The sequence below is a fragment of the Ichthyophthirius multifiliis genome (assembly GCF_000220395.1).
Source record: "Ichthyophthirius multifiliis unplaced genomic scaffold scaff_1120509249393, whole genome shotgun sequence".
NCBI classification, from domain to species: domain Eukaryota; phylum Ciliophora; class Oligohymenophorea; order Hymenostomatida; genus Ichthyophthirius; species Ichthyophthirius multifiliis.
Window position 1 is genome coordinate 104,595 of NW_004087746.1, and position 25,445 is coordinate 130,039.

At 17.0% G+C, this 25,445-nt stretch overlaps 7 protein-coding genes across 7 annotated transcripts, besides 29 other annotated features; 4 read left to right on the forward strand and 3 right to left on the reverse strand. All coding sequences in view use genetic code 6, as the record gives it.

Annotated features, from left to right (window-relative positions):
• Window positions 1-80: 80 nt before the first annotated feature.
• Window positions 81-193: a microsatellite.
• Window positions 133-193: a microsatellite.
• Window positions 133-200: a microsatellite.
• Window positions 201-457: 257 nt separating this feature from the next.
• Window positions 458-508: a microsatellite.
• Window positions 475-524: a microsatellite.
• A 1,193-nt stretch (window positions 525-1,717) lies between these two features.
• Window positions 1,718-3,226, reverse strand: IMG5_000730 (kinesin family protein, putative; the record flags this gene model as incomplete). Its single annotated transcript, XM_004040101.1, has 2 exons — window positions 2,330-3,226; window positions 1,718-2,241 (listed from the first exon to the last, which is right to left on the reverse strand). Exons 1-2 carry the CDS (start codon window positions 3,195-3,197, stop codon window positions 1,718-1,720), a joined length of 1,392 nt encoding a protein of 463 aa, XP_004040149.1. The 5' UTR covers window positions 3,198-3,226.
• Window positions 3,196-3,288: a microsatellite.
• Window positions 3,199-3,249: a microsatellite.
• Window positions 3,240-3,302: a microsatellite.
• A 1,346-nt stretch (window positions 3,303-4,648) lies between these two features.
• Window positions 4,649-4,704: a microsatellite.
• Window positions 4,705-4,727: 23 nt separating this feature from the next.
• Window positions 4,728-4,762: a microsatellite.
• A 148-nt stretch (window positions 4,763-4,910) lies between these two features.
• On the forward strand, window positions 4,911-5,417 carry IMG5_000740 (hypothetical protein; the record flags this gene model as incomplete). Its single annotated transcript, XM_004040102.1, has 1 exon — window positions 4,911-5,417. The coding sequence occupies one exon, from the start codon at window positions 4,911-4,913 to the stop codon at window positions 5,415-5,417; it is 507 nt and encodes a 168-aa protein (XP_004040150.1).
• Window positions 5,418-5,896: 479 nt separating this feature from the next.
• IMG5_000750 (hypothetical protein) lies at window positions 5,897-7,553 on the forward strand (the record flags this gene model as incomplete). The annotated part of the gene is made up of 6 exons (XM_004040103.1): window positions 5,897-6,118; window positions 6,192-6,362; window positions 6,428-6,509; window positions 6,865-7,156; window positions 7,216-7,330; window positions 7,518-7,553. The coding sequence occupies 6 exons, from the start codon at window positions 5,897-5,899 to the stop codon at window positions 7,551-7,553; spliced, it is 918 nt and encodes a 305-aa protein (XP_004040151.1).
• Window positions 7,554-8,134: 581 nt separating this feature from the next.
• Window positions 8,135-8,172: a microsatellite.
• Window positions 8,173-8,865: 693 nt separating this feature from the next.
• Window positions 8,866-8,931: a microsatellite.
• Window positions 8,900-8,948: a microsatellite.
• A 1,093-nt stretch (window positions 8,949-10,041) lies between these two features.
• Window positions 10,042-10,070: a microsatellite.
• Window positions 10,071-10,750: 680 nt separating this feature from the next.
• IMG5_000760 (hypothetical protein) lies at window positions 10,751-11,363 on the forward strand (the record flags this gene model as incomplete). The annotated part of the gene is made up of 2 exons (XM_004040104.1): window positions 10,751-10,912; window positions 10,971-11,363. The coding sequence occupies 2 exons, from the start codon at window positions 10,751-10,753 to the stop codon at window positions 11,361-11,363; spliced, it is 555 nt and encodes a 184-aa protein (XP_004040152.1).
• Window positions 11,364-11,436: 73 nt separating this feature from the next.
• Window positions 11,437-11,471: a microsatellite.
• Window positions 11,442-11,480: a microsatellite.
• A 21-nt stretch (window positions 11,481-11,501) lies between these two features.
• Window positions 11,502-11,559: a microsatellite.
• Window positions 11,507-11,543: a microsatellite.
• Window positions 11,560-11,641: 82 nt separating the features above from the next.
• Window positions 11,642-13,252, reverse strand: IMG5_000770 (hypothetical protein; the record flags this gene model as incomplete). The annotated part of the gene is made up of 6 exons (XM_004040105.1): window positions 13,113-13,252; window positions 12,939-13,050; window positions 12,741-12,866; window positions 12,543-12,698; window positions 11,867-12,499; window positions 11,642-11,800 (listed from the first exon to the last, which is right to left on the reverse strand). Exons 1-6 carry the CDS (start codon window positions 13,154-13,156, stop codon window positions 11,642-11,644), a joined length of 1,230 nt encoding a protein of 409 aa, XP_004040153.1. The 5' UTR covers window positions 13,157-13,252.
• Window positions 12,311-12,345: a microsatellite.
• Window positions 12,907-12,973: a microsatellite.
• Window positions 13,253-14,060: 808 nt separating the features above from the next.
• Window positions 14,061-14,106: a microsatellite.
• A 613-nt stretch (window positions 14,107-14,719) lies between these two features.
• Window positions 14,720-19,289, forward strand: IMG5_000780 (hypothetical protein; the record flags this gene model as incomplete). The annotated part of the gene is made up of 4 exons (XM_004040106.1): window positions 14,720-15,016; window positions 15,112-16,443; window positions 16,491-17,418; window positions 17,557-19,289. The coding sequence occupies 4 exons, from the start codon at window positions 14,720-14,722 to the stop codon at window positions 19,287-19,289; spliced, it is 4,290 nt and encodes a 1,429-aa protein (XP_004040154.1).
• Window positions 15,019-15,105: a microsatellite.
• Window positions 15,026-15,105: a microsatellite.
• Window positions 18,286-18,334: a microsatellite.
• Window positions 19,290-19,497: 208 nt separating the features above from the next.
• Window positions 19,498-19,540: a microsatellite.
• Window positions 19,541-20,066: 526 nt separating this feature from the next.
• On the reverse strand, window positions 20,067-24,375 carry IMG5_000790 (hypothetical protein; the record flags this gene model as incomplete). The annotated part of the gene is made up of 7 exons (XM_004040107.1): window positions 20,067-22,276; window positions 22,461-23,176; window positions 23,223-23,308; window positions 23,352-23,452; window positions 23,501-23,591; window positions 23,675-23,829; window positions 23,889-24,375. The coding sequence occupies 7 exons, from the start codon at window positions 24,373-24,375 to the stop codon at window positions 20,067-20,069; spliced, it is 3,846 nt and encodes a 1,281-aa protein (XP_004040155.1).
• Window positions 20,075-20,117: a microsatellite.
• Window positions 22,316-22,372: a microsatellite.
• Window positions 22,374-22,410: a microsatellite.
• Window positions 23,456-23,487: a microsatellite.
• Window positions 24,376-25,445: the final 1,070 nt, after the last annotated feature.

Sequence of the window (25,445 nt, forward strand, 5' to 3'; positions counted from 1 at the left end):
GATAAAATTGGACTATTATCGAATATTTAAAAAGTAGAAAATTTATAACATATAAAAAATACTTAATTATTTTTATAAATTATATATAAAAATATATATATATCGTATATTATCTATATCTAGACAAATTAAATATATATAATTATATGTATATATATAAATATATCTTTATATATATAAATATATTATATATGAAATAATTTAATGATTAATATAATTAAATTTTATTAAATAATTATAAAATTAATAATTTATCATACAATATTTTTTTTATTTATTTTATTTTTATATTGTTTTTACTATAAACTATTAATATTTTTTACTTTTATTTATTTTTAAATAAAAAATTATTTTATAAATCTTTTTATTAAGTTTTATAATAAATTTTTATAATTAAAATAAAAATAAAATAATTTAAGAAAATGTAATATCTTTATTATATTTAATAAAAATATATTATAACATATGTATGTATATATTTTTATATATACATATTATTTATATTTTTAAATTTTTATATTTTTTTTTTCTTTATATAAATATATCTAATAAATTATTTTAATTTTTTTTTTTTTTTTTTTCCTTTTTTTGTCTTTTTAATTTAATGAAAAAATTAAATAAAAAATAAAAATACATTAAAATAAGTAATATATTATTTTTATATCTAACTTTATTATTTATAAAATAATCATTTTCTAATCTAATTTAGATTAACAATTGATGTTGGTATAAGCTATAAACTATTTGAGCTGATATAATTAAAGTTTTCTTTTTTTGATTATTAATATGCTTCATTACTTTTTTATTTCTAAAAAGCGTTATCAGGTATTATAAGTTTTTTTTGCTCTGTCATATTGATATTTTACAGACTTATAGCTTACAATACATTTTTGGGAACACTGTTATTTAATAAAAGGCTTGAATTATCTTCGAAAATGTCATTGTCATTTAATGAGGATTTGAAAGTATTATTAGATATTCTATTGTTTGAATTTATTTAAAACATAGATCCAATAGAATAAATAGAGGATTTTTTATTAATGATAGAATTATTTTTATGAAAGCTTTTAGGATTATTTGAATGAATTTTTCTTTTTTAATCTACACTAATATTAAGACTATTTTACTTTCTTTTATTTCTAAGAAGTCTAACAGACACATTAACAGATGGAACAAAAGTTTAAAATTAAAGGTAACTCTTTCTTTAAGAAATACTTCTGGGTGTAATTTTAATATTGCAATTATTAATAAACGTATTTTTATTAGACGATAATATTAATTATTTACTTTATTATTTAGTTGGAGTTTTTTTCACTAATAATTATTATTTAGTAATATTTTCTATTTGTTATTTTAATTTTTAAATTTAGAAAACTTTTTTTTGTTCATCAGTTTTATTTTATGTTTATATTTAAATTAAATTATTTATTTTTTATTCGAATTTTTGATTCTCGTTTTATAGTTTTGTAAAAAAACTGAAGTTTTTTAATTTCTAGCATTCAAAAATGAACTTTTTTTAGTATAAATCTTCCATTTTTTCTCTTATTTATTTATTATTTTATTCGTTTTTTATATTCTTAATTCCTATTTATTTAATTAATTCGCATTGTTTTTTATATTTTCTCTTAATATATTTAACTTCTCAACTTTATGAATCAAGTCTTTTTATGAAAGCCCTGCTGGATTTATTGTATTCATTATTTCATGAATTGCTCTTTCATTATATTATTTTATGTTTATTAATTCTTTTAATTTTGTTTATAAATATCCACTTTCGGTTAATGATTCTTCTAATTATTAAATTAATAATGTTATTTTTTTTCATATGTATTATTTTGTTCTTCTATTAATTATTTTTCTTAGTTTTTTTTTCTAGTTCTTCTTCTTCTTGTTATTTTTTATTTTTTTCGTTCTATAATTCAAAATTTTCCTATTCTTATTCTTTTAAATATAAAAATTGCTCAAATAATTTCTTATTTATTTCTTATTATTCTGCTAAAAATTATTATTATTAAACTTGAATATTTTCTTCATATATTTATTTTATGTTTTCATAAACTTCTTTTTTTATATTTTTTGCTCTTTAAGCGTACTTTAAGGTATTAATCGTCTCTTCTATATATTTAAATGCAGGAGTAATACATGCTATTATTAAAGTTTTTGCATTTCCACCTAAACTTTCTTTTAATAATCTAGTCAATTTAGAATCTCTATAAGGAATATGTAATTTTTTATTCCCTTCTTTATAAAATATATTTTTATTTTGTTAAAAATAATTTATTTATTTTTAAAAATAAATAAATAAATAATAATATATTTATATATATACCAGCTAAAATATTAATACAATTTCCTAATGAAAGTAAAGATTTATTAATATTGGAACCTTCTTTAAGTCTATTTCCTTTATTTTCGAAGGCTTTTTCGCTTCCAGCTAAATCTACTAGATATAGTTTTGGGGAAAAGTAGTTTTTAAATCCTTTATTTGAGGACATATCTTTTTCTATTTCCAGTTATAATTAAATAATAGCATGTGATCTTGAAGAAAATTCATTCATTTTAGTTGAAGCCATAGTCCTTTTTTTATTTCCTTAAAAAATATAGCTTTGTATTTCTTATAAATTATGAATATCTTTTTCAATAAGTTAGGGACAATAAACTCCCTTTTATAAATCTTCTAAAATATTTAAATTATTATTAGATTATTCATTTTAAGATAGTAAATCTCTTATTTATTCATTATAAATTTCCAAATAAGACATTTTAGCCTTTATTTTATTTTCAGGAGATTTTTCTATTATAAACCTTACGGATTCTTAGACTACTCCACCTTCGAATGCTATTTCTTCTTCTTTTTTATTCTCAAAATTATTTCCAAACATTGTATATGTTTTTCCTGAACCTGTCATTCCGTAAACTAATATTGTTTGAGAAAATCCATTCAGAAGAGATTCATTTAATATAGGTTTTACTATTTCTTAGAATATTTATAAGGTTTTTGTTTAAGAATCAAATACTCTGTCGTACATAAATACTTTGTTACCACATGTGCTATTTGGCTACATTAATAGAATTGATTATTATGGACCTACTGATATATATTTACAATCTTCTTAATGACCATTAGTATAAAAGGAAGGACAGGTTGTAGGCTTTATTCGAACACATACACAGAAATTAGAATTTTATGATGTCATTTTTTTTATATTTTTTTTTTTATTTTATTTTTTACTTTTTTTTTTTTATTTTTATTAATTTTTATTAATAATTATTTTTATTTTTTTTATTATGACTAATAATTAACAACAATAATTTTTTAATTATTTTTATTTATCATTTTAATACTTATTAATAATATTAATAAATAAATAAAAATATAAAAGGTGTATATTAAAAATAGAAAATAAATTATTTATAAATATTAATGAATATTTTTATTTTTTCAAATATTTATTTTATATTAAACAAAAAATAAATATTAATTTCTATCTATTAAAGAAAATAATAGAAATGATAAAATTAAAAATATAACAAAGAATTACTTTTAAAAATATAAAATTTCAATTAATAAATGATTTTTTAATTATTCTATATATTATTTATTTTTTGATTATATATATATAAATATTTTTTTATTTTTATTTTTTTCATTATGCTTTTAAATAAATTTATAAAAAAATTATAAAATCTGAAAAATGTAATATATAATAATATATATTTTTATTTTATATAATTTTTCTCACTTTTTTTCATTTTATTTTTCACAAAAAACTAATTTTTCTTAATTTAAAAATAAATATTTTATAAAAATAAATAAATATATAATAAGCAGAAATTAAAAAAAAATGGTTGATTCTCATAATACAATAGCATATAATTCTTAATAAAGTTAAACATAATATTTAATTAAAATAAATAAATATAATTATTATTAATTTTTAAAAATACTTAATAGATTTAAATAAAAAATTTTATGAATAAGAAGTTTGTCGTTTATACATAGCAAACGTAGTATTAATAAAACAGGTTTTAAATTTCAAAAACGAAAAACTATAATAACTAAAAAAAATTATAAATTAAATAATGTTTAAACATATTTATAATTATAAAAAAAAAAGATAAAAGAATTGTAAACTGATAAAGACAAACTTTAAAATGATATTAGTAATTTGGAAGTCAGATTAATTTTATATTTAAAAATATTACATTTTTTTAAAAAAAATCTATAATTATAAAAAGAATAATTTATAAAACTAAGAAAATGAAAAGTAAAAAAGATATAGACGATAAGCCAATTAGATTTAAAGATTTTATAAATGTCCATGTTAAGATTGCCAAAAATTATATGGATCAGAAGGATCTTTGGCATAACATATAAAATTAAAACATCCTGATATTTTTAATTAAATATAAAATAATTTTCAGAAAGAAAATTAATCTAATAAATCAAATAATTATAAAGAATACGATAGTTAAATTAATAATAATAAGGAATGTAATTAAGATTGAATTTTATATATATAAAATATATTAATTTTCTTTTTATTTTAAATAAATATATTAAAATATAATATAAATTATTCAATAATAAAATACTTATAAAAAAATAATGTAGTATTTATCTATTTATTTTAAATTCGTTTTCAAGAAAATATTTATTATATTTAATTTATAAAACATTTTTTTAATTTAATTATAATAATACATAAAAATAAATTTAATGAAATTATATATATATATATATATATTTATATATGTATATTACTTAAATTTCTATGTATTAAATTATTTTAAATTATACATAATATTTTTGTTTAAATAAAAAAAAGAAATAAACTAACAAAAAATTATAAAAATTAGAAAAAAAAAACAAAAAAATTAATTTTTTTTAAAAAAAAAAAATTTAAAAAATGAATAAATAAAAACCCAAAATTAAAAATTTTAATCCTAAATAATATGAAAAGCCAGGTTTAACAGAAGATGAAATAATGGAAATTAAAGAGGCATTTGATTTATTTGATACAGATTAAGGAGGTGCAATAGATCCTAAAGAATTAAAAGCAGCAATGACATCATTAGGATTTGAAGCTAAAAATTAAACTATTTATTAAATGATTTCTGATCTAGATTAAGATGGTAATGGTTAAATTGAATTTAAAGAGTTTTTGGATTTAATGACTGCAAGAATTTCAGATAAAGATAGTAGAGAAGATATCGAAAAAGTTTTTAGATTATTTGATGATGATAAATAAGGTTAGATTTCTGTCAAAAATTTAAGAAGAGTAGCTAAAGAATTAGGAGAAACTATGGAAGAAGCTGAATTATAAGAAATGATTGATAGAGCTGATTAAAATAAAGATGGTCTTGTTGATTTTGAGGAATTTTATAATATAATGACTAAAAAAACATTTAATTGATTTTATATTGTTTTGCTTTTTTTTTTTTTTTTTAAAAATAAATAATATTTTATAAATTAGTTTATGTATTTTTTTTTTATTTTAATAATTTAAAATTCAGTTTTTTTTTATAGTATTATGATTGAATAAATAATAATAAAATAATCTTTAATTATAATATATTTATATGTATTAAGTTAAATTATCTTATATAAAACTATAAGAATTTTTATATTTTTTTATATATGTAATTTAAAATATTTATATTAAAAAGAAGTTATATTATAAAAAACGAAATATATTGTAAATTTCTTTTATATATAATAGATTTTATAAAAAATAAATAATTAATTTATTCTAACTACTAAGTTTATTTTATTTTTTAAATTTGTACTTTAGAATTAAATAAAAAATAAATGTTATCGAAATTATAAACTAAAAATTTTTGTAAAAATGTTATATCATTGTAATAACTTTATTAAAAATAATAAAAATATGCTATGAATATAAATAAAACTGTACTTATAAAGGGAAAATAGGAATAATTAATTAAATATGTTATCAATCATTTATTGCCTGATGTCGATACATTGTAAATTTAAGAATCAGAATTTTAAAACATTTTGACAGATAAAAATTATAATACACCTCGCAATTCTTGGACTAAATTAGTATTACCTATATCAAACAATAAAGATTATTAAAATTTAATGTTAAGATTTGTAATTAAAAAATATTTATAGTAAACGAATTAAATTATATAATATATATATTTATATTATAAAATAATTAAAGGATAAAAAGCTAAGAATAGGTAGAATATTAGAAATATTAGATTTACTTTCAGGATTTGTATCATATAAACATTGTAATTTTGACTATTATTAAAATAATTAAGTAATTATAGTTACAGCATGCGCTGATAATGTTAAATTTTATAAATATATATCGCCATAAGAAGATATAGTATTTATTTATTACTATATTTATATAATATAATTCTATTTTTTATTTTTTTTATTAAAAAAAAGGTTATTTAATCTTATGTTTGTTATGTTGGAAAATCTTCTATAGAAGTTTAAAATGATATATATTAATAAAATGAACTTATTGGTACTTCTTTGTTTTTAATGGTTGCTAGAGATACTAGAACAAATAAAAGGTTCATTTATAATATTATTTATTTTTTTTAAAAGAAAAAATAAAAAAATAAGTTTTGAAGTCCCTAAATTAAAGTTTGATGACATTGATGAAACGTAATATAAAATGAATGAACTAAGGTTTATGTAAGGAGAAAAACGTCAAATTTAAAGAAAATTAAACTCTTAATAATCTTTTTATGTAAAAGAGCCTTCTGCTAATGAAATTACTTTATTACATAACTTTTTTATGAATAAAGAAAAATATTTAACATATACGCCTATTTAAAATACGAAAATTGATAGTTTTTATTAAATGTAATTTTAAGTAATTTAATTAAAAAAGTATTTATTTTTTTATAAATATTTAAAGGAAAGAAATTTACATAATAAAATATTTGGTGGATTTTTAGCAAGGATTTTGATTGAAGCTGGTTGGCTTTGTGGATATTATCATGTTAAAGGTCAAGAAATACCCGAAATAGTAAATTTAACTGATATTTAATTTATTGAACCTGTAAATATTGGAGACAGTATATAAGTTATTTCTCATGTTTCTTATATTTTAGATAATTATATGGATGTTAAAATTTAAGCAAAAATTGTTAATCCAACTAATATGTAAATAATTTTTTTTTTTTTTTTAAAAAAAAATGTTTATTTTTAATTTATTAATTAAGTTAAGATTCAAAAGTAACTACTGGAATGCATTTAATATTAAAATGCTAAAATCAAATTAATGATGTGATTCCTTAAACATATGAACATGGGATTTTATATTTGGAAGGAAAAAGAGTAATTGATTAATTTTTAGATTTTCAAAATTGATTTTATTTTATTTTTATAATAGAATTATCCAAAAAAAATATTTATTTATTATTTATAGTAAATTTTTTATATTTAATTAGAAAAATAACATTAATTATATATTATTTAATTATAAATAACTTACTATAATCTTAATATTATTTATATATTACAGTTAATATGGTTTTTGCCTTCTTTTTTAGTTGATTGAGTTTTTTTTTTTTTAAATTATATATTTCTAATAAAGTAAATATAAAATTTATTAATAAATTAATTATATTATAAAAAGCAAATAAAAATCTATTTTTTCCCAAAAATAATATAATAAACATTGTTTATACAATAAAAAAAAATATGATAAGAGATATATACATTTACATAAAATAAAATTTCTACTATTATAAAATTTACATGATAAAATTATAAAAAAATAATTATCCCAAATTTTTTAACAAATCAAATATTAAAATTATCTTTAATTTGTAGAATTATGGAATAGGATAAAAAGTTTTCAGCTAAGGATGCAATAGTTATATTAATAATTGAAATATGTTTTCGAATTAAATATTCTAATATTAAAATAATTAAAAATAATATTTATAAACATATAAATATTAATAAGAAATAACAAAATAGATTGTCAAATATAGCAAATTTAATAAAAAAAGCATTAAATACATTAAGAATTTTAAATCTTTGATTAAAATTAACCGAAAATATAAAGAAAAATAATATAAAATAAGAACTATGGTAAGAACTTTACACAAAGAAGTTTAGAATTAAAAATAAATTTTTATAAGAAAACTAAAATTTAAATAAAGACTAAAATTATTATATAAAATAATTTAAAATCGAATTATTAATATAGACCACTAAAATTAATTATTAATTGAAAATATAAGAATAGCTAGATAAATAAATACTTGAGAAAAATTAATTAGAATAAATTAAATTTAAACTAATAGATATTGACTTAAAATAAATAAATAAGTTCATTTAATGAGATATTTGTTTTAATTAATAGTAATTTAATGAAATGAAAATAATTTAATATAAACAAGAATAAATTTAGCTTAATTAATTAATTAAATTAATGAAATTTAAAATTTATATTAATAGATTGAATATAAAAATTTAATAAATAATAATTTAGAAATAAAAAAATGTATTCATTTAAAAAAAGAAAGATAAAAAATACTTAAATATGAATATATTATTTAAAATTAATATAATAATAATTACATCAGACTCAAATTAAATATAAAATTATCCTAAATTTAATTAAAGGATACTAATAAATGATTTATTTTAATATAAATAATGTTAATCAACGTAATATTTTTAAAGAAAAGAAAAAAATACTTGCTAATTTTATTAAAAATAAAACAAGAAACAATTATAAATATAATACTTTTTAGTAAAAAAGCCATTGTACCTCAATATTATTTAAAATAAAAAATTATAATTACAATTTTTTGTAATTAAATTTTATAAATTTTGTTTGTTTGTTTGAAAAATATATATTATATATTGTTTTTATATATAAATTTATACTATTTATATTTAATATATCTTTATATATTATATTTTATTATTATTTAATATTTTTATTCAATCAATTAAATGCAATTTTAAATTATTTTTTTATAAAGGCAAATGATAAAATACAATAATTTTTTAATAAATAAATAAATATAATTATTATATCTTATATTTTATTTATATTATTTATATTTTCTAATAAAATAAATTTTAGTAATAAAATTAAAAAAAAAAAATATTAAATTTTAATAATATGCAAAAAGTCAGTTTTACTTAAAAAAAAGATTTAAATTAATCTTCTAAACAACCTCCTCAAGTATTTTAAAGTTTTGATAAGTGTCAGGATGAGAATGATATTAGATTTAAAAGTTTTTTTTTTATTTAATTAATTAATTTAACCTTTTAATTAAAGAATATTTCGAAAAAAAATATGATGATAATATGAATTATATTAAATAAATTTAATTCGAGTAAAAATCATCATATGAACCTTTTTTATTTGCTTAAAAGAATATTAAACATATCATTGATTAGGAAAATAAAAATAAAATTAAATAAAAGAAGCAAGTTTTAAATTAAGTAAGTTAAACGATAAATTTTTAATCTGAAGCAGATAACGTATCTATATATACCTAAGGCACATTTAATGTAAAAATTAGCAAAAATTTGATTTTAATATTTTTAATAAAAAAAATTGAAGATTAATTTGCAATAATTATGTTAACTTGAAGATTAATTATAGTTTTTAGTTTATGTATTTTATAATACTAATAATTTTAATTTTTTTTAAAAAATTTATATTTTTTTTTTTTAGTTTTCTTAAAATGGACCTGAAGAATTAGGATTTCCTAATTTTTAATAATATTGGGAAACATTTTTTTAATTAGATTTTAATAAATTATATCTATTGACTAAATAAATAGAAAATAAATAGACTATAAATTAATAACTTTTATTAGATGTAATTATATAAATATAATTATTATTACATTTATTTTTCTAAATTTTTATTTTATTATATATTTAATAAGATATCAGCATTAGGCCTTTTTTAATGCGTTTCTCTAATGATTTTCTAAAATACAAATTTGTTATAAAATTCAAATGTTATTGAAATTATTAGCATTTTCAAGTATATACTAGAAATAATTCATTAAAATTTACTTATTTTAATTTACTTGATTTTGTAGTAAATTAATAAGGAACAAATAAATACTGTAAAATAAATTTAAAATTTATTATTTTTATCATAATTATAATGATTAATATATGTTATTAATTAAAAATTTAAAGATATGGTTTAACTAATTATAGCTTATTATAAAAATTAAAAGAATAAGAAATATGAACTAAACAGTTATAAACTAATTAAAACGAAACAATATTTTAGTTGAAAACCATTTAAAAAATATATTAAAGTAAATTATTTAAAAGCGAAAAAAAATACCAAAAAAAAAAAGTTTAACTTATTTATTAAGCAATTTAAATGAGATTTAAAGAATAAACCCTATTATAAAAACTGTTAAATATTGTCTTAAAGAAAAGCAATCAATTCAATGTTTAAATTTATATTTTTAAAATGTTATGTTATTTAATTTTTTTTATTAAAATCAGATATAAATTACAAGGAATATTTGATAAATGCAATTTTTTTATCAGTAAAAAATTTTTAATTAAAAATATTGAAAAATTAAAAAAAATGATTAATAGACTAGAATACAAGAAAACAAATAAGAGTCACCAATAAAGCATCTTTATGTCAAAAATGATCATAATTTGAATATGAATTTAGAAATGTTAAGTCTGCCTTAAGGAACAGAAGTAGTAAAAGAAACACCTTTTTTACCTTAAAGAAGTTATTAAGAAATGATTGAAAAACCTTATACTTTAATATTGGATTTAGATGAAACATTAGGTCATTTCAATTAATAAAAATAATAATTTGTATAGAGGCCTTATTTGTAAGAGTTTTTAAATGATCTTTCTAAATTTTATGAATTAATCATATTTACTGCAGGAATAAAGGAAGTAATAAATTTATATTTTTATTTAAAAAATAAATGAAATAACTTTAAGTTTTATATAGTACGCAGATTAAACAGTGACAGAATTCGACAAAAATAAATTAATTTAACATAAATTATATAGATAACATTGTTAAATTTAAGGATTAGTGTACATTAAGGATTTAAGCCGTGTAGGAAGAGATCTAAAAAAAACAATTATTTTAGATAATAATCATCATAATTTTTAATAATAACCTGATAATGCTATTTTCGTAAAAAGCTGGTTTGATGATAAGGAAGACGATGAATTACTATTTCTTAAAAAAATACTTATAAGTAAAATTTTTATTTAATATTATTAATTAAAAAATATAATAGAAATTGCTGAAAGTAAAACAAAAGATGTGAGAAAAAGTTTATAAAAATATAGAGATTTTATAGTAAGATAAATATCTTAATAAAAAAATATATGAAAAAAAAATAAAATATAATGATAAATATATTTATTACATTTTAAATTAATTTTTTATTTTTTCTTAAAATTATTAAAAAAAAAAATATATAAAAAAATAATATAAAAATAATTATAATATTGTTATTATTTTATAAAAATAATTATATATATATATATATATATATATATAAATATATATTAATATTTATAAATATTTCCTTTTAAAATTTATATATATATATATTTATATTTATAATCCTTATTTATTTTTTATAATAATTGATTTTTTTATAATATTCAAAAATATAAAGATGAACTCTAAAATTTAGAAATAATTCTATCTTTTCCTATTTCGTCATAGTCTTATTTCGATACCCAAAATCTATCTTAGTTTTACATAATTTTAGCTAAAACAGCTCCGCCAATAAATACATTATACATTCTATTAGGAGGATCCTTAAATTATTTAAAAAATAAAATATATTAATAACAAAGTTAAATTTATAAAATAAAAATTCTTACAATAACTTTAACTTTTATCTTGCTGTCCTTGTATGATTTATTTTTAAGAATTTCTTTTTTGTATAATTTTATAACTTCATTTTATAAACGAGTAGGAAATCCCGGAAAAGTAGTTGTTCCGCCAGAAATCAATATATTTTAATACATTTTTGATCTTAAATCTATTTCGCATTTTTAAATTACATCGAAAACCATATTATGTACTCCACCAAAACTATGTCCATCAAAACAAGGATTAAATAATAATTCTGGAGCTTCAAATCTTTCTCTTCCTATTTTAATTGATGTTCCATCTGGGAATTTATATTCTTTTTCCAAGCAAGTAGTTTCATTAGCAAGTTCTCTATCTACGTCTAAATCCCCACTCACATAACATAATTTTTCTTTTAAAGTACGTATTTATTCAAAATCAGCTGTTGAGTTAAAAGCATAACCTCTATATGTTATTTATTTATATATATATTTTTTTATATATATATACCTTCTGAATAATAATTTAACCAAATATTAAGTTAAATGTCTTCCTGCTATATTCATTCTTTATACTAAATGACCAAGAATAAAATTCTCATAAACTGGAATACAATGAGTAACACCATCTCCTGCATCTAGTAAAATTCCTGTTTATAAACCCTTTATTATATTTTAAATTTATCGAAAAACTGCATTTTTATACCTCAGCATATAAACTTAATAAAGCTTAAATGCCTATTTACATTCTTCCAAATTAAAACTTTTCAAATAATAGTTCAGCCATATTTTTTTTATTTTCATCAGGATTTAATACAGCTTCAGTCATTAAAATTGTGCTTCCTTATGTATTTTATTTAACCTTTTTTTTGATATATCATAATTTATTTTATTTATAGTTTACTTTTTTAAAACAATAATCCCATATGATTTCCATATCATCCCAATTTTTGACTATTCCCTCTTCAACAGGCTTACTTAATTCAAGCATAGCTTAATAAGGAGCAGCTTCATCTCCTACCATTATTTCCTTAGTTATTTTTTTTTTATTTAATTTAAAAGTATTAAAAAATTATATCATTATATTTTTATTTATTATTACTTTTAATTCTATATCATCTATTTTTTAATTATATCTAAGCATTGGTCTTCCTAATATTGCAGGAATCGAATACATTGGGAAATTATCACCTCCAAAACCAATTTTAATATAACTGTATTTAAATTTATGTTAATTTAAATTAATTATCAGTTTTTTTTTTAATTAAATATGTACCCTGTTCCTGCATCAAATACAATAGGTAAGTTGTTTTACGCCATTAATCTATTTATATTTATTTATATACTTATTTATTTTTCTAATAGTATATTTATTTAATAATTTTTTATTTATTCTGAAATATAAAATATAAATATAATTAATCTTATTAAAGATTATTTTTTTATAAATATAATATAAATAATAAATATTTTTTTTTATTAAATAAATCAATATATTTAATTATAATTTTATTATAAATTAATTAGATATAATATATTCTGAATTTATTATGTTTATAAAATTAACTTTTAAAATGATATTTTAATATTAAGAGTATATTAAATTTTTTTAAAAAATAAAAATACTATTATTTTAATTTATACATTCATTTATTAAAATCTTAAAAATTAGTAAATATTAAAAAAATATTCCTTAATAAATAGTTATCATATTTTAATAAAAAAAAATACTCATTATCTATATAAATCAAAAAAAGAATGCGAAGTAAATAAAAGAATAAATATAAGTCAATGCGCCACTTACAATAAATATCTTGAAAATAATTATATTTTTTTATCCTATACATTTTCCAATCCAAATACAATGATGATCATAACCTTTTATACATACGTCACAATAATCACAATGATGATCATTTTATCTTTTAACTATATTACATAATTAACAATAACTAAATTATTAATATTTTAATTATATAATTATAAAAAAAATAAAAATACTCAGGATGCTTTTTTATTTAATCTTAATTTAAGTCATTTTAATTAATATAGCCTGGATTGCTTAAAGACGTTAATAAAAAAGTAAATAAATAAGTAAAATGTATTGCCCTTAATAAATAGATAAATAATTATCTTTAATTATCTTTAAGCTATACTAAAACTACTGTTAAAAAATAAGAAAAAGAAGATAAGATTGTAAAAGCAATAAGAAATAAAAAAACTTATAAAAAAAGTATATTAATAAAATAAATTATATTTAATTAAAAAAGGATAAATTTTTTAAATTTTTATTACTTAATACTTATAAAGATTATATAAAATTTAATATTTTTTTTTAAAAAAAACAAAAATTACAATGCGGTCCTAATGATATAACTGGAACTGAATTTATTTAAAATAATATTTTATTTTTTCCATAATTTATTTATAGGTTTTATTATATTTAACTTATGTCTTCAGTATTTTATTCAATTGATATTTATTAATAATCTTATTATTATTTCATAAATGATTCTATAGTTATATATTTTTTTTATTTTTCAAATATTTATTATACAAAAATTATAAAAATTAAAAAAAATAGAAATATAAAATATAATAAATAAAAATTGAAGATAAAGTATTATAAAATTAAAAGAATATAATCATTTTATTATTAAATAATAATAATTAAAAAAAATTAATATTTTTTAAAAAATGAATAATAATCTAATATAATAAATTTTGTAACTTTAAGAATAATAATAAATTTAAAACAAACAAATAAATGATATTCTTCAAAATAAAAGATATATTCCTTCCTACCCTCTTTCTGAGACTCATCATAAAGTATAGAAAATCTTCGAAATGTATATAAACTGTAACCATGATTTGAATTATAAAATGTGCGAATCATGTTTAAAATGCGTAAAAACAAGGTTATTAATATTGATATTTTCAAATTTGGATTATTAAATAGAACTAGAAAAGTTACACTAATAAAAAAAATAAACCTATTGTGGAAAGATATTAGACAAAGATGATATTGGTGTTAAATGTATTGATTGTGAGCTTGATGAAACATGTATAATTTGTTAAGAATGTTTTGAAAAAGGCAATCATTAAGGGCATAGGACTCGTATTTAGAGAGGATGTGCAGGTTGCTGTGATTGTGGTGATGTTGGAGCTTGGAAAGAATAAGTTTTTATATTTATTTTATTTATATTTGTTTTTATTTGTTTTTATTTTATTCTATTTTATTTTATTTGTTTTTATTTTATTTTATTTTAAAAAAGGGATTTTGTAGCGATCATTAAGCAAATATTAGTAAAGAAGATTTAGATTTTAATAATATAGAAATAGGAATAAGAATAAAAATAAAAGAAGTTATATAGGGTATATTTTATGATATTTTTTATTAATTTGAGGAAACTTTTAATTAATTGAATAGCTTTTATATATAGAAAGATTTTATTTGTTAAAGGTTAGTGTTTATAGGTATTGAAATATGCGAAATTCTATCTGGAAAGACAATTTTAATGCAGAATTTTTTAAACTTTTTAATAAATGAGAATCGTGGTGATGAAAACAAATACGAATTAAAGCATTGTTGTTTAGATATCCAAAATCAGACAAATTAATAAAATCTTCTTTTACATTTTATTAAAAGAAATAATTAATATTGCACTTGTAGTATTATGGAGAACTTATTAAGGTTTTTATGTTGTATAAATTTATAAAACTAGTAAAAAATAAAGCATTTTTTAATCAATATGTTCAGTGTTTTCGAATTCAAAATAAATTTAGTTAAAGCCTATGTGAAGATGTTCCATTTTATATTTTAATATTCAGAAACAGAAGAACTTTAATATTGTCCTTTTTAAGATTTGGCTGTGTAATTTTTTACTTCTAATCTTTTAAATGAATGTACTTCTTCATATTAAAAAGATGATGAATATTTTGAGTTTGAGAAATAAAATTTTAAGAAGAAATTCTTCAGTAGATTTTATTTTATTAATTTTTTTGAGAAAATTCTTGAAATTTGTGAACTTAAACATGGATTCGAAGAGTTATTCAAAAATGCGTTTTAACATGTAAAATATATGACTTTTAGGAATAAATCAATTGATTATTTTATCCAAAACGAAGATTTCTAAGTTAAACTTACTGAAGTTTGCTAAAAAATTCATTTCAGAGCTAAATTTTTACTTCCGAAAATCCCATTAGATGCTTTTTTTGATAATGTTAAAGAACTCTAAAGAGCTGTTGAAGCTGAACTTTTAATTTAAGAAAGTTTTATGAATATTGTTTACTATTTATTTTAATTAGATAATATAGAAAAAAAAAAAAAACTCTATTTCTCATTAATAGGAAAAATCATGGATTAAATTTTGGGAAATAGTGCAAATACACATGCTTTAAATATTTAGTTTTCGTCTATTAATATTCCTTTGCATAGAGTTTTGGTGCTTTTGCTTTTTTGTTATTTCTAACTTGATTGGGATAATGTTAATGATGAGAAATTAAATGAACTTAAAGTTGGATTAGGTAAATCATCTTTTGAGAATTTTGATTATTTCTTCATTTAATAATTGAAATATCCTTTAAGGACTGTTAATTTTATAAGAGTAATTTTTTATATTTTTGTCTTTTGTTTTTAAAAAATAAATAAAAGGAAATATATAACGGATTATGGGTATACTAAGGAGAGAATTTTAAATATTAAATAATATGGTATTGTAATTGTGAAATATAATTTTAAATTTTAGACTGTTTATTCATTTAGTTTTGTTTTAGGATTTTAAAAAATATTAACTTTTTTGATATCTGGAAATCTTTTTCAATAAGACAAGAGTTTATGGATATTTATTCCTAAGAAGAAAAAATAATAAAGGAAGAAGATAAATTTTAATTTTTATAAGTAAAAATGTATAAGGATTTGTTAGAATTCATAAATTATATCCTAGTAGATAAAATGAATGTTTTTAATTTCTGTACATCTTTTTATTATGAAATAAAAAAACCAAATTTAAATGAAAAAACTAATCAGTTTTCGAACTTTTTCATGTCTTCTGTTTTACATAAAAATTCTAATTTTGATATTATGTTTGTATAAAAAATTTTTTAGTAGTATATGAGTAAATTGGTAGATTTTTCTAAATAAATTAATTACATTGCTACTTTTTCTTAATCAAACAAAAAATTCTCTTTAAAAAAAGATTTTGATAATATCTATGATTACTCTTATTACTTCTGGTATTCTTCGCTTTTGGCTAATTATTATAGCTTTTTACATGAAAAAAAAGAAAATTAAGAAAAAGCAGCATTTTATATTCTTGGAAATTGCTTTGTGGATGAAGTAATAGCAGAAAATCTTATAAATAAATCTTTTTTTGAATTCTTATTGAATTTATTATAGAATAAAATTTAATAGATTAATATTATTAGTTTTTGGGTTTAACCTATATTGAAGATTATTAATATTTATTAAGTTTATATAGAAAATAAAGGAAAGAAAGATGAAGAAACATCTTAGAAATGTTAAAAAATATTATCTTTATTAGAAAACTAAAACTTTACAGAAGAATTAAACTAAACTATAAGTTTTCTAAAAGACAAGAAGGAAAATTAAAAAAATAAGGAAAATGATTTAAAAAATATAAATGAAAAAAAAGCAAATTAACAAAAAATACTGGAAAAATTTAAAAATAGATAAAATCTTTTTGTAGAAAAAAATAAAGAATAATTAGTAAATTTAGAAGATAATTAAACATAAGAAATGGCTTCTTAAAAAAATACTTGTATTATTTGTAAAAAAGATGCTCTTTTAAATTACGGAGTCTTAGCTTTTGCATAAAAAATGAATTTGAATTAATAATAATCTAAAAATCAAAAAAAATAAGGATTTTGGCATTTTCATTCCTGTTTTCATATAATGCATAATTAATGTTATTTAGATTTTGTGAATATTAAATATTAATAAGAAAATATTGAATTAAATTGCCCTATATGTCATAGAATATTTAATATTTTTGTCGAGTTTGTTGAATCTTCTTAAAATAATTAATCATTTGAAAATATTAACTCGTTTTTATTTTAATTAGAATGTGTTAATAATAATAATTATTATTCGGTTTTAAATGATTTAGATGAAAACATTGAGTAAAAAACTGACCAAGAAATTAATATGAATCTGGAAAATTCAGTAATTGAAATGATAAAGATAATCCAAAATTACGACTTTTATTCTTTTTTGTAAAAAAACAGGCTTATATATTAAATATTGAAAATTGTTTTGTAACATTTTAATCACTTTTTTAAAAATGAAAGCTAATATTTTACTTAAAAATAACAATTTGTCTAAAGGTTTTAGTCATAAATTGAAAATTTAAATCAAATTTGTTTCAAAAGTTAACATAAAAAAATAGACTAAGAAAATATAAATGAAAATAAAGACTAAAATAATATTTAAAATAATGAATAATAGGAATAAAAAATAAATGAAGAATCAGAAGAAAATACATATAAAGAAGAAGAAAAATAATAAAATAAAGATGAAGATATACACTTATTATAAACTGATATTTAAGATTAATATTTAAAATATTTGTTTAATTAATTTGCGTATTTTTAAAATTCAAATTTTTTAATAATTATTTAAGATTCTCTTATTTAGGTTTTATCAGCTAAATATTATTAGTTTTTGAATTGTAAAAAGGATATTTTACAAAAAAAACCCTTATTTAATTAAAACGAGATTTTTTGTGAATAAAACATATCTTTTATATATTAAATATGGGCTTTATATTCTTTATTTATAGACTTAAATGAAAATCAATTAGTAAATTTGAACTTATAATATGATAATGAAATATAATAAATTAATTCTTTAATATATTTATTTGGAATTAAACAACCAGAAATAGAAAAAAAAATAAAAAAAAGCATTTCTTAATTACTCGATATTCCATAAATACTCGATTTTTATAACGAATATAATTGCTAATAATTTTAATTTATAAAAATTGATAATAACTTTAATGATTTTTTCAACAAATATTATAATAAAAAATGCGAAAATTGTAACTCTTACTGTATATATGGGCCAATGAACTTATGTATAATTTGTGGAAAAGTCCTTTGTTAAAACAAATGTTCTAAAAATACAATTCTTAATAAAGGAAACCTTAATTCGCATTGTTTAAAGGAACATTATGGTAGCGGAGTATTTATTGAAATTAGTACAACTAATATTATAGTAATATAAAGTCCTCATAACTATAGAGCTAATGGAATTTATACAGATGAATATGGATAACAGTATAAATAAAGTCATTAAGGTGTTAAATCATATAGATTAGATTTCTAATTGCTAAATATTTTGAGAGATAATTATGTTAAAGGTACATTGCTTGATTGGATTGTGGCTTAACAATAAAGAAATAATTAAGTATACTTAAAAAATGTATTTTGATCAATTTTTTAATTTTTATTAAATTTGAATATAATTATTTAAAAAATATAAGTATATATTTGTATTTGTATTTTATACAAAATTTATAAAATATATTCAAAAAATAAAATAGGTAATTTTTTTAAATTATTGATAGTTTAAGCTTTATATAAGAAAATATGTAAAAATATAAATATAATAGAATTATATATACATATATATATTTAAATATTAAATATTTACTCATTTTTTATTTAAATTTACTAATTTTTAAGTAGAAATCTATAATTTATTTAATTTTTTATTTTTTTTAACAAAATCTAATGCATTAATTGCATCTTCTTGAATTTTTTTTTAAATAATAATTTAATTTAATAACTCTGAAACTTTAATAAAAAAATTAGTTTTATATAAACTAAGTAAATCTTAAAAACTTTTTAACATTTCAATAACATATCCTAAAGGCATAGAGCTTTATTCATTAATTTTATCTTTCTCAGAAGTTTATTTATTTTTAATATTATCAATATTAATCTTAAACTTTCTCTAATTAATATCAGAATTTTATTTATTATATAATTAAGAAAATATTCCGCCATCATTTTTGTTAGATTATTCAATTTCACTTTCTCCTATATATGAAAGAACCAAGATCATGACTTTTTTACTATAAACTTTCATACCGCTAGTATATGTAGGGAAAGTGTTTTTTAATAATTTTTAAGTTTCAGAAATTGTTTTATCTTCTTCATCATTAATATCAAACAATGTAAATAAATTACTTTTTTAAATAAAAATTCAAATAAATATATATTAATATATTTATTTATTTATATATATATATTATTATTACAATATATGATGATTAGGATTTAGACTAAGGAATCTAAGTTTTTTATCTATACAACTTGCACATAATTTAAAAGATTAATAAAATTAGACCAGTAATTATTACATAATACGATTTTTAGGTTTTAGGAAAAAATCTCTTGAAATATAAATATCTTTATCTTTTTTAAATACTTTATCGTAATAATTCCATGGACCATTGCCTAATAGACACGGTTATGTTTCATTATTTTTTTGTTTTAGACAAAACCAATTTTCAGCAGAATCTTGAAAAATAAATTTCATAAAACTTCCTTTTTAAAAAATAACATCACTTACAGATTTTTCAATACTAAGAATAAGTTTGAAAAATACTTAATTCGGAATTGTTTTATGTCTAAGTAATTTGGATAAATTATAAAGAAGAAATCCTTCATATCTTAAAATAGGAGATACATTTACATTGTGGAATACATTAAAAAAAGTTCCATAGCAATCTTAAAAATAATCAATTTCAAGTTTTTTAATTATCTCCATATTCGAATCTTATAATAAAGCTTTTTTCATAATATAATTTTGATGCAAATTAGCTTTACCTAAATTCGCATATTCATTTTTTTCTTAAGAAATTTTTTAATTTTTTAGCTCATTATCTTATTCATCATCTAGCATGTCGTCCTGTAATTATTTTGTGTAATTTTTTATTGCTTACTCATCATCTGAGTCTATTAAATCTACTGTGAAATCTATATCAGGAACGTCTTTTTATTATCTATTTTAGTTTTGGGAATTTATAAAATATTTCAAAGGTCTTATTTTTTGTTTTAATTATTGTATTTCATAGTTTTTTATTTTTATTATATCTTATCTATTTTTTTTTTCTTTTTCTTATGATTTATTTGAATCGAAAGAATATTCCCCATAATTATTTGATAATTCATCTTTTGATTTCGATTTGGAATTCGTGTTTGATTTTTTTTCGTTTATTCTTAAGATTATTTCTTCGTCTATATTAGGGCCATTTAAATAAGATTTCATTTTATTATTTTCTTAATAAACTATATCTTATACTTATTTAGTTTCTTTAATATTATTGTTTTGTTCTTTTTCATTATTTTCTTATATAATACTGGGAATTGATTTTTAAAACCCTTCTTCTAATTAATATTATTTTTCATGTTTTTCGTTTATTAATTATTAGTTTTTGTTTTTTAGTTCTTTTTATTTTTAATATTCCTCAAATTCATTAATTTCTTCAATTTCTGAATAAATTTATTTAATAAAAAATTATTTATTATTATTTAATTATATAAAATCTTCATAATAATCTTATTAAGTATTATTAATGAATGTATTTTAAAGTATAACTTCTTAATTATTTTAATTATAGAAAATATCGTTTAGTAAATCTGAGTAATATAAATTTTATTATTACTAGTATTAAAATTCTTGTTATTATTATTCATTTTCAAAAGCCTATTATTAATGGTTCTATAAACTCTCATTTTCATTATTAAAAATATCATCTTCTTCAAATTTGCAATTAGTGCTTTATTTATGAAAAGTAAACTATTTTTATAATGTATGATTTGTACTTTCTGGAAGTTACCCTTCATCCAATATAATACTGTTTTTATTTGATACATTATCTAAATTACTTAATATAATTTAGTATTCTTTTATTCCTTTTTGCATTGAATTATCTTAAGAGTTATTTTTTATTTCTTTTTAGTTTTATTCTTCTTCGTTTTCTTAATTGTCTACTTCTTAGTTTAAATTATTCTAATAATTATTTAATTCGGCTTAAATTTTAATTTATTCCCGATTTTCAATATCCTTTATTGTTTTATCTACAACTGTAAATACTTCCCAAACAATTCCTTTAATTAAAGAAATTAAAACTAATTAAATAATCATATGAAAAGAATCAAAATAGAAAACACTTAAAGTAAAATTATCAAATTTGTAAGCATAATCATATACAAATGAACCCCAATTAGCTTCTATCATAACTTAGAAAAGTATTAACATTGCATTTCCGAAATTATTAAAATCAATATAATTATTTTAATCATATGGAGAATTTAATCTATATGAATTTAATTTAGTATTGAAAATATTTACTCCAATAAGCGCATAAATATAAAATATAATTAATAAAATGGGAATTAATTTTGATACTTATTTTAAAATATTAAAATTAAAAAAAAAAATATATAAATAATATTAATAATATTAATAATAATTAATAATAATAATAATAATAATATTAATAAAAATTTATTTATAATTTATTTATAGTTAATTTATAATTATTGTTATTTTGTATTATTGTTATAATATTTTTTTTATTTTATTTTTTACTTATTGGAATACACATAAAAATTCTTTATATTAAAATCTTTACTTAATTTAAAGTATCTATCCCTTAAGAAATTACATTTATTATTTTCATAGTTTTAATTGCTCTAAAAACTTTAAAAATTCTGTTTAGTTTTGTTAATCTTAAAAGTTTTGTCGTACGCAAAGACTTAGCACTTCTTAAAATATCTAATACAGAGTTCAAAATACTTCCAAAAAGTGATAAAAGAACCATTGATATATCAAATATATTCCAAAAATCCTCAAAGTATTTTTCTATTCCTAAGCCTATTATTTTAACAATAACCTCAGTAATATAAGCATAATTAAAGATCCAATCCCATTATTCTAATTTATCAATAGTTTCTTAATCTGTTAAAGCACTTTAAACAAAAATTATAATACAATTTGCTAGCAATATTAAAATCATAAAAACTTCAAAATATGTACTTTTGGCTATTTTTTTAAATGCCATTTTCTTATTTATAAATGCACGGAAATTTTCCCATAATTTCAAATCTGAAAATAAAGGTATATGAAAATTAGGATTTCTTTCTAAAACATCAACTAGTCCAAAAAATTCATTTAAAGAAATTGATTTAGAATCATTCATATCAATATGTAAGTATAAACTCTTTATTCTTTTAATATATCTTTTCTTGTTTTTATACACTTAAGACATAAATTATCTAAAAATATTATAATCTATCGATTTATTACTATCATTAATAATATTATTTTTGTTTGTTTAAAAAAAAAAATTACTCATTAAAATCTAAGCATACAAAACATGCTAAAAGTGCTTCTTTTTGTTTTATTCTGTCCATTATAACTAACTTACTTCTTTAATTCTATAGATTATAAATATTAAATTATAAGAAGATTATATATTACTCTAAATGCTTCAAATACTACAGCAACAGGTATTGGAATGAAAATAAATAAATATAATAAAATATAAGACATAAAATACAAGAGATAATATTCTGATTATTCTAAATTTTTATTTTATTTAATTTTTATTTTTTTATGAAATAAAATACAATATGCAGGCATTAAACAATCAGGATATCCATCAAAAGTAATTAAAATATAAAGAATATTAGAAGCAGTAAATATATTGTTAAAATTACTCTATACATATATAATTTTATTAAATATATAAAATAAATTTGAATTGTATATATATATATTACTGCATATTCATCGTATTATACCTGACCATCTAAATCGCCAATAAATTTCCATCCAATTAAGGCAAAGAAAAGCGTCATAAATAAATAAAATAAAAATAATTGTAAAATTTCTTTTAAAGATTAAGATATACTTTTAAATGTTCTTCTTAATTCTTTAGAATAAAACAATACTAAAACTAAACATAAAATTTTTTATAAGAAACATATTTATGTATAATATAAAAAAAATAAAAACATGGTCGAATATAAATTCCAAATCTCAAACTTTAAAAAGGAAAACTAGATATATAATAAATAACATCAGCTAAAATAATAGTCAGTATAGTAAACTTTAAAATATATTTTCGATTTTTAAGAATTGTTTCAATAAAAGTATGATGCTTATCAAATAACTTATGAATAGTTTCAATAATAACATCAAAATAAAAAAGAATAAGCAATACAATTTCATAATATTCAGTACTTAATTACTAACGCAAAGTACTTTCATATTAATCTTCAAAGAAAGACAACATGGGATAAATGAAAGCAATAATAAATAAAAAATCGTTCCATAAAATATTTGTTTACCAATGATATAAAAATATAATAAAAGGGTAATCTGATGTCTCAATATCATGTCTTAAAAATCTTAAATATATTGCATCTTGTAAATGACGAGTTGCTTTATTCATTTTTTGAGAATTATCTAGTCTATTAAGAGTGATAAAAAGGGCTTTCATTTTATTTTGTTTTAAAAGTTCCTCTTCTAGTTTTTTTTGTTCATCTTTTTTTTATTTATTTTTCTTGTTTTTTTTCTAAAAAATTCCTAAAAATCCTCCTCTAAAAATTCCTTTTATTCTTATATTATTTTTTTAATTGTTATTGTTAGTTTTTTTTTTTAATATATCAATTTTTTTTTAATATGAATATTAATTATTCATTTCATTTTAAGTAAAACATAATTTATTGTCTATTTTACCTATATTTTATAAATTTTAATTTCGAAAGTTCTCCCTTACTAAAGGACTAAAATTATCACTCTGCATATTAATATATTAGTCAATTGATTTTTTTTTAGAATCAATTCTTATTTAATTTGATTTTTTCATATTACTTTAGTTTGATGAATTTATTGGGTAAATTGAAAATTAATCGGTAAATGTGTCCTAATTTTTATTTCTTAAATTTCGGATGTTTATTTATTATTAAAATGTGTTTTCAAATTGATATATTTGATAGTTAGAATTATCTGATATTTTTAATTCATTATTTTTATTGTTAATTTTCATTGTTTTATTACAATTTTAAAAACACTAAATTTTAAACACTTAATTTTTTATTTTTTTTAAAAAAAAACACATATATATTCAAATATGATATATTAAATAGAATAATAATAATTTAATTTAAATTTATTAAGAAAAATCTTACTTAATACATAATATAATAATGGATTTATTAAAAAAAAGTATTTCTTTTAAAGATTATGTTTTAAATCATTTAAAAATAATAATATAAATTTATATAAAATATGAAAATAGTAAAAGATTGTAAATTAAATATATATTCTTTATACATTTGCTTTATATTTAAATTTGTTTTATTCTTTAATAAAAAAAATAATATTTATCATTAAATTTATTTAATTGATTTAATATAAAAAGTAAAGATTGCTTATTATAAAATATATTAATAAAATAATATAATGCCAAAGTTAAAATTCATATAATATTTTTATATAGTTTTACATATTCATTTAAGTCTTCATCGTCTTCATTATTATATGAATATTTTTTTATAAAATCAGAGT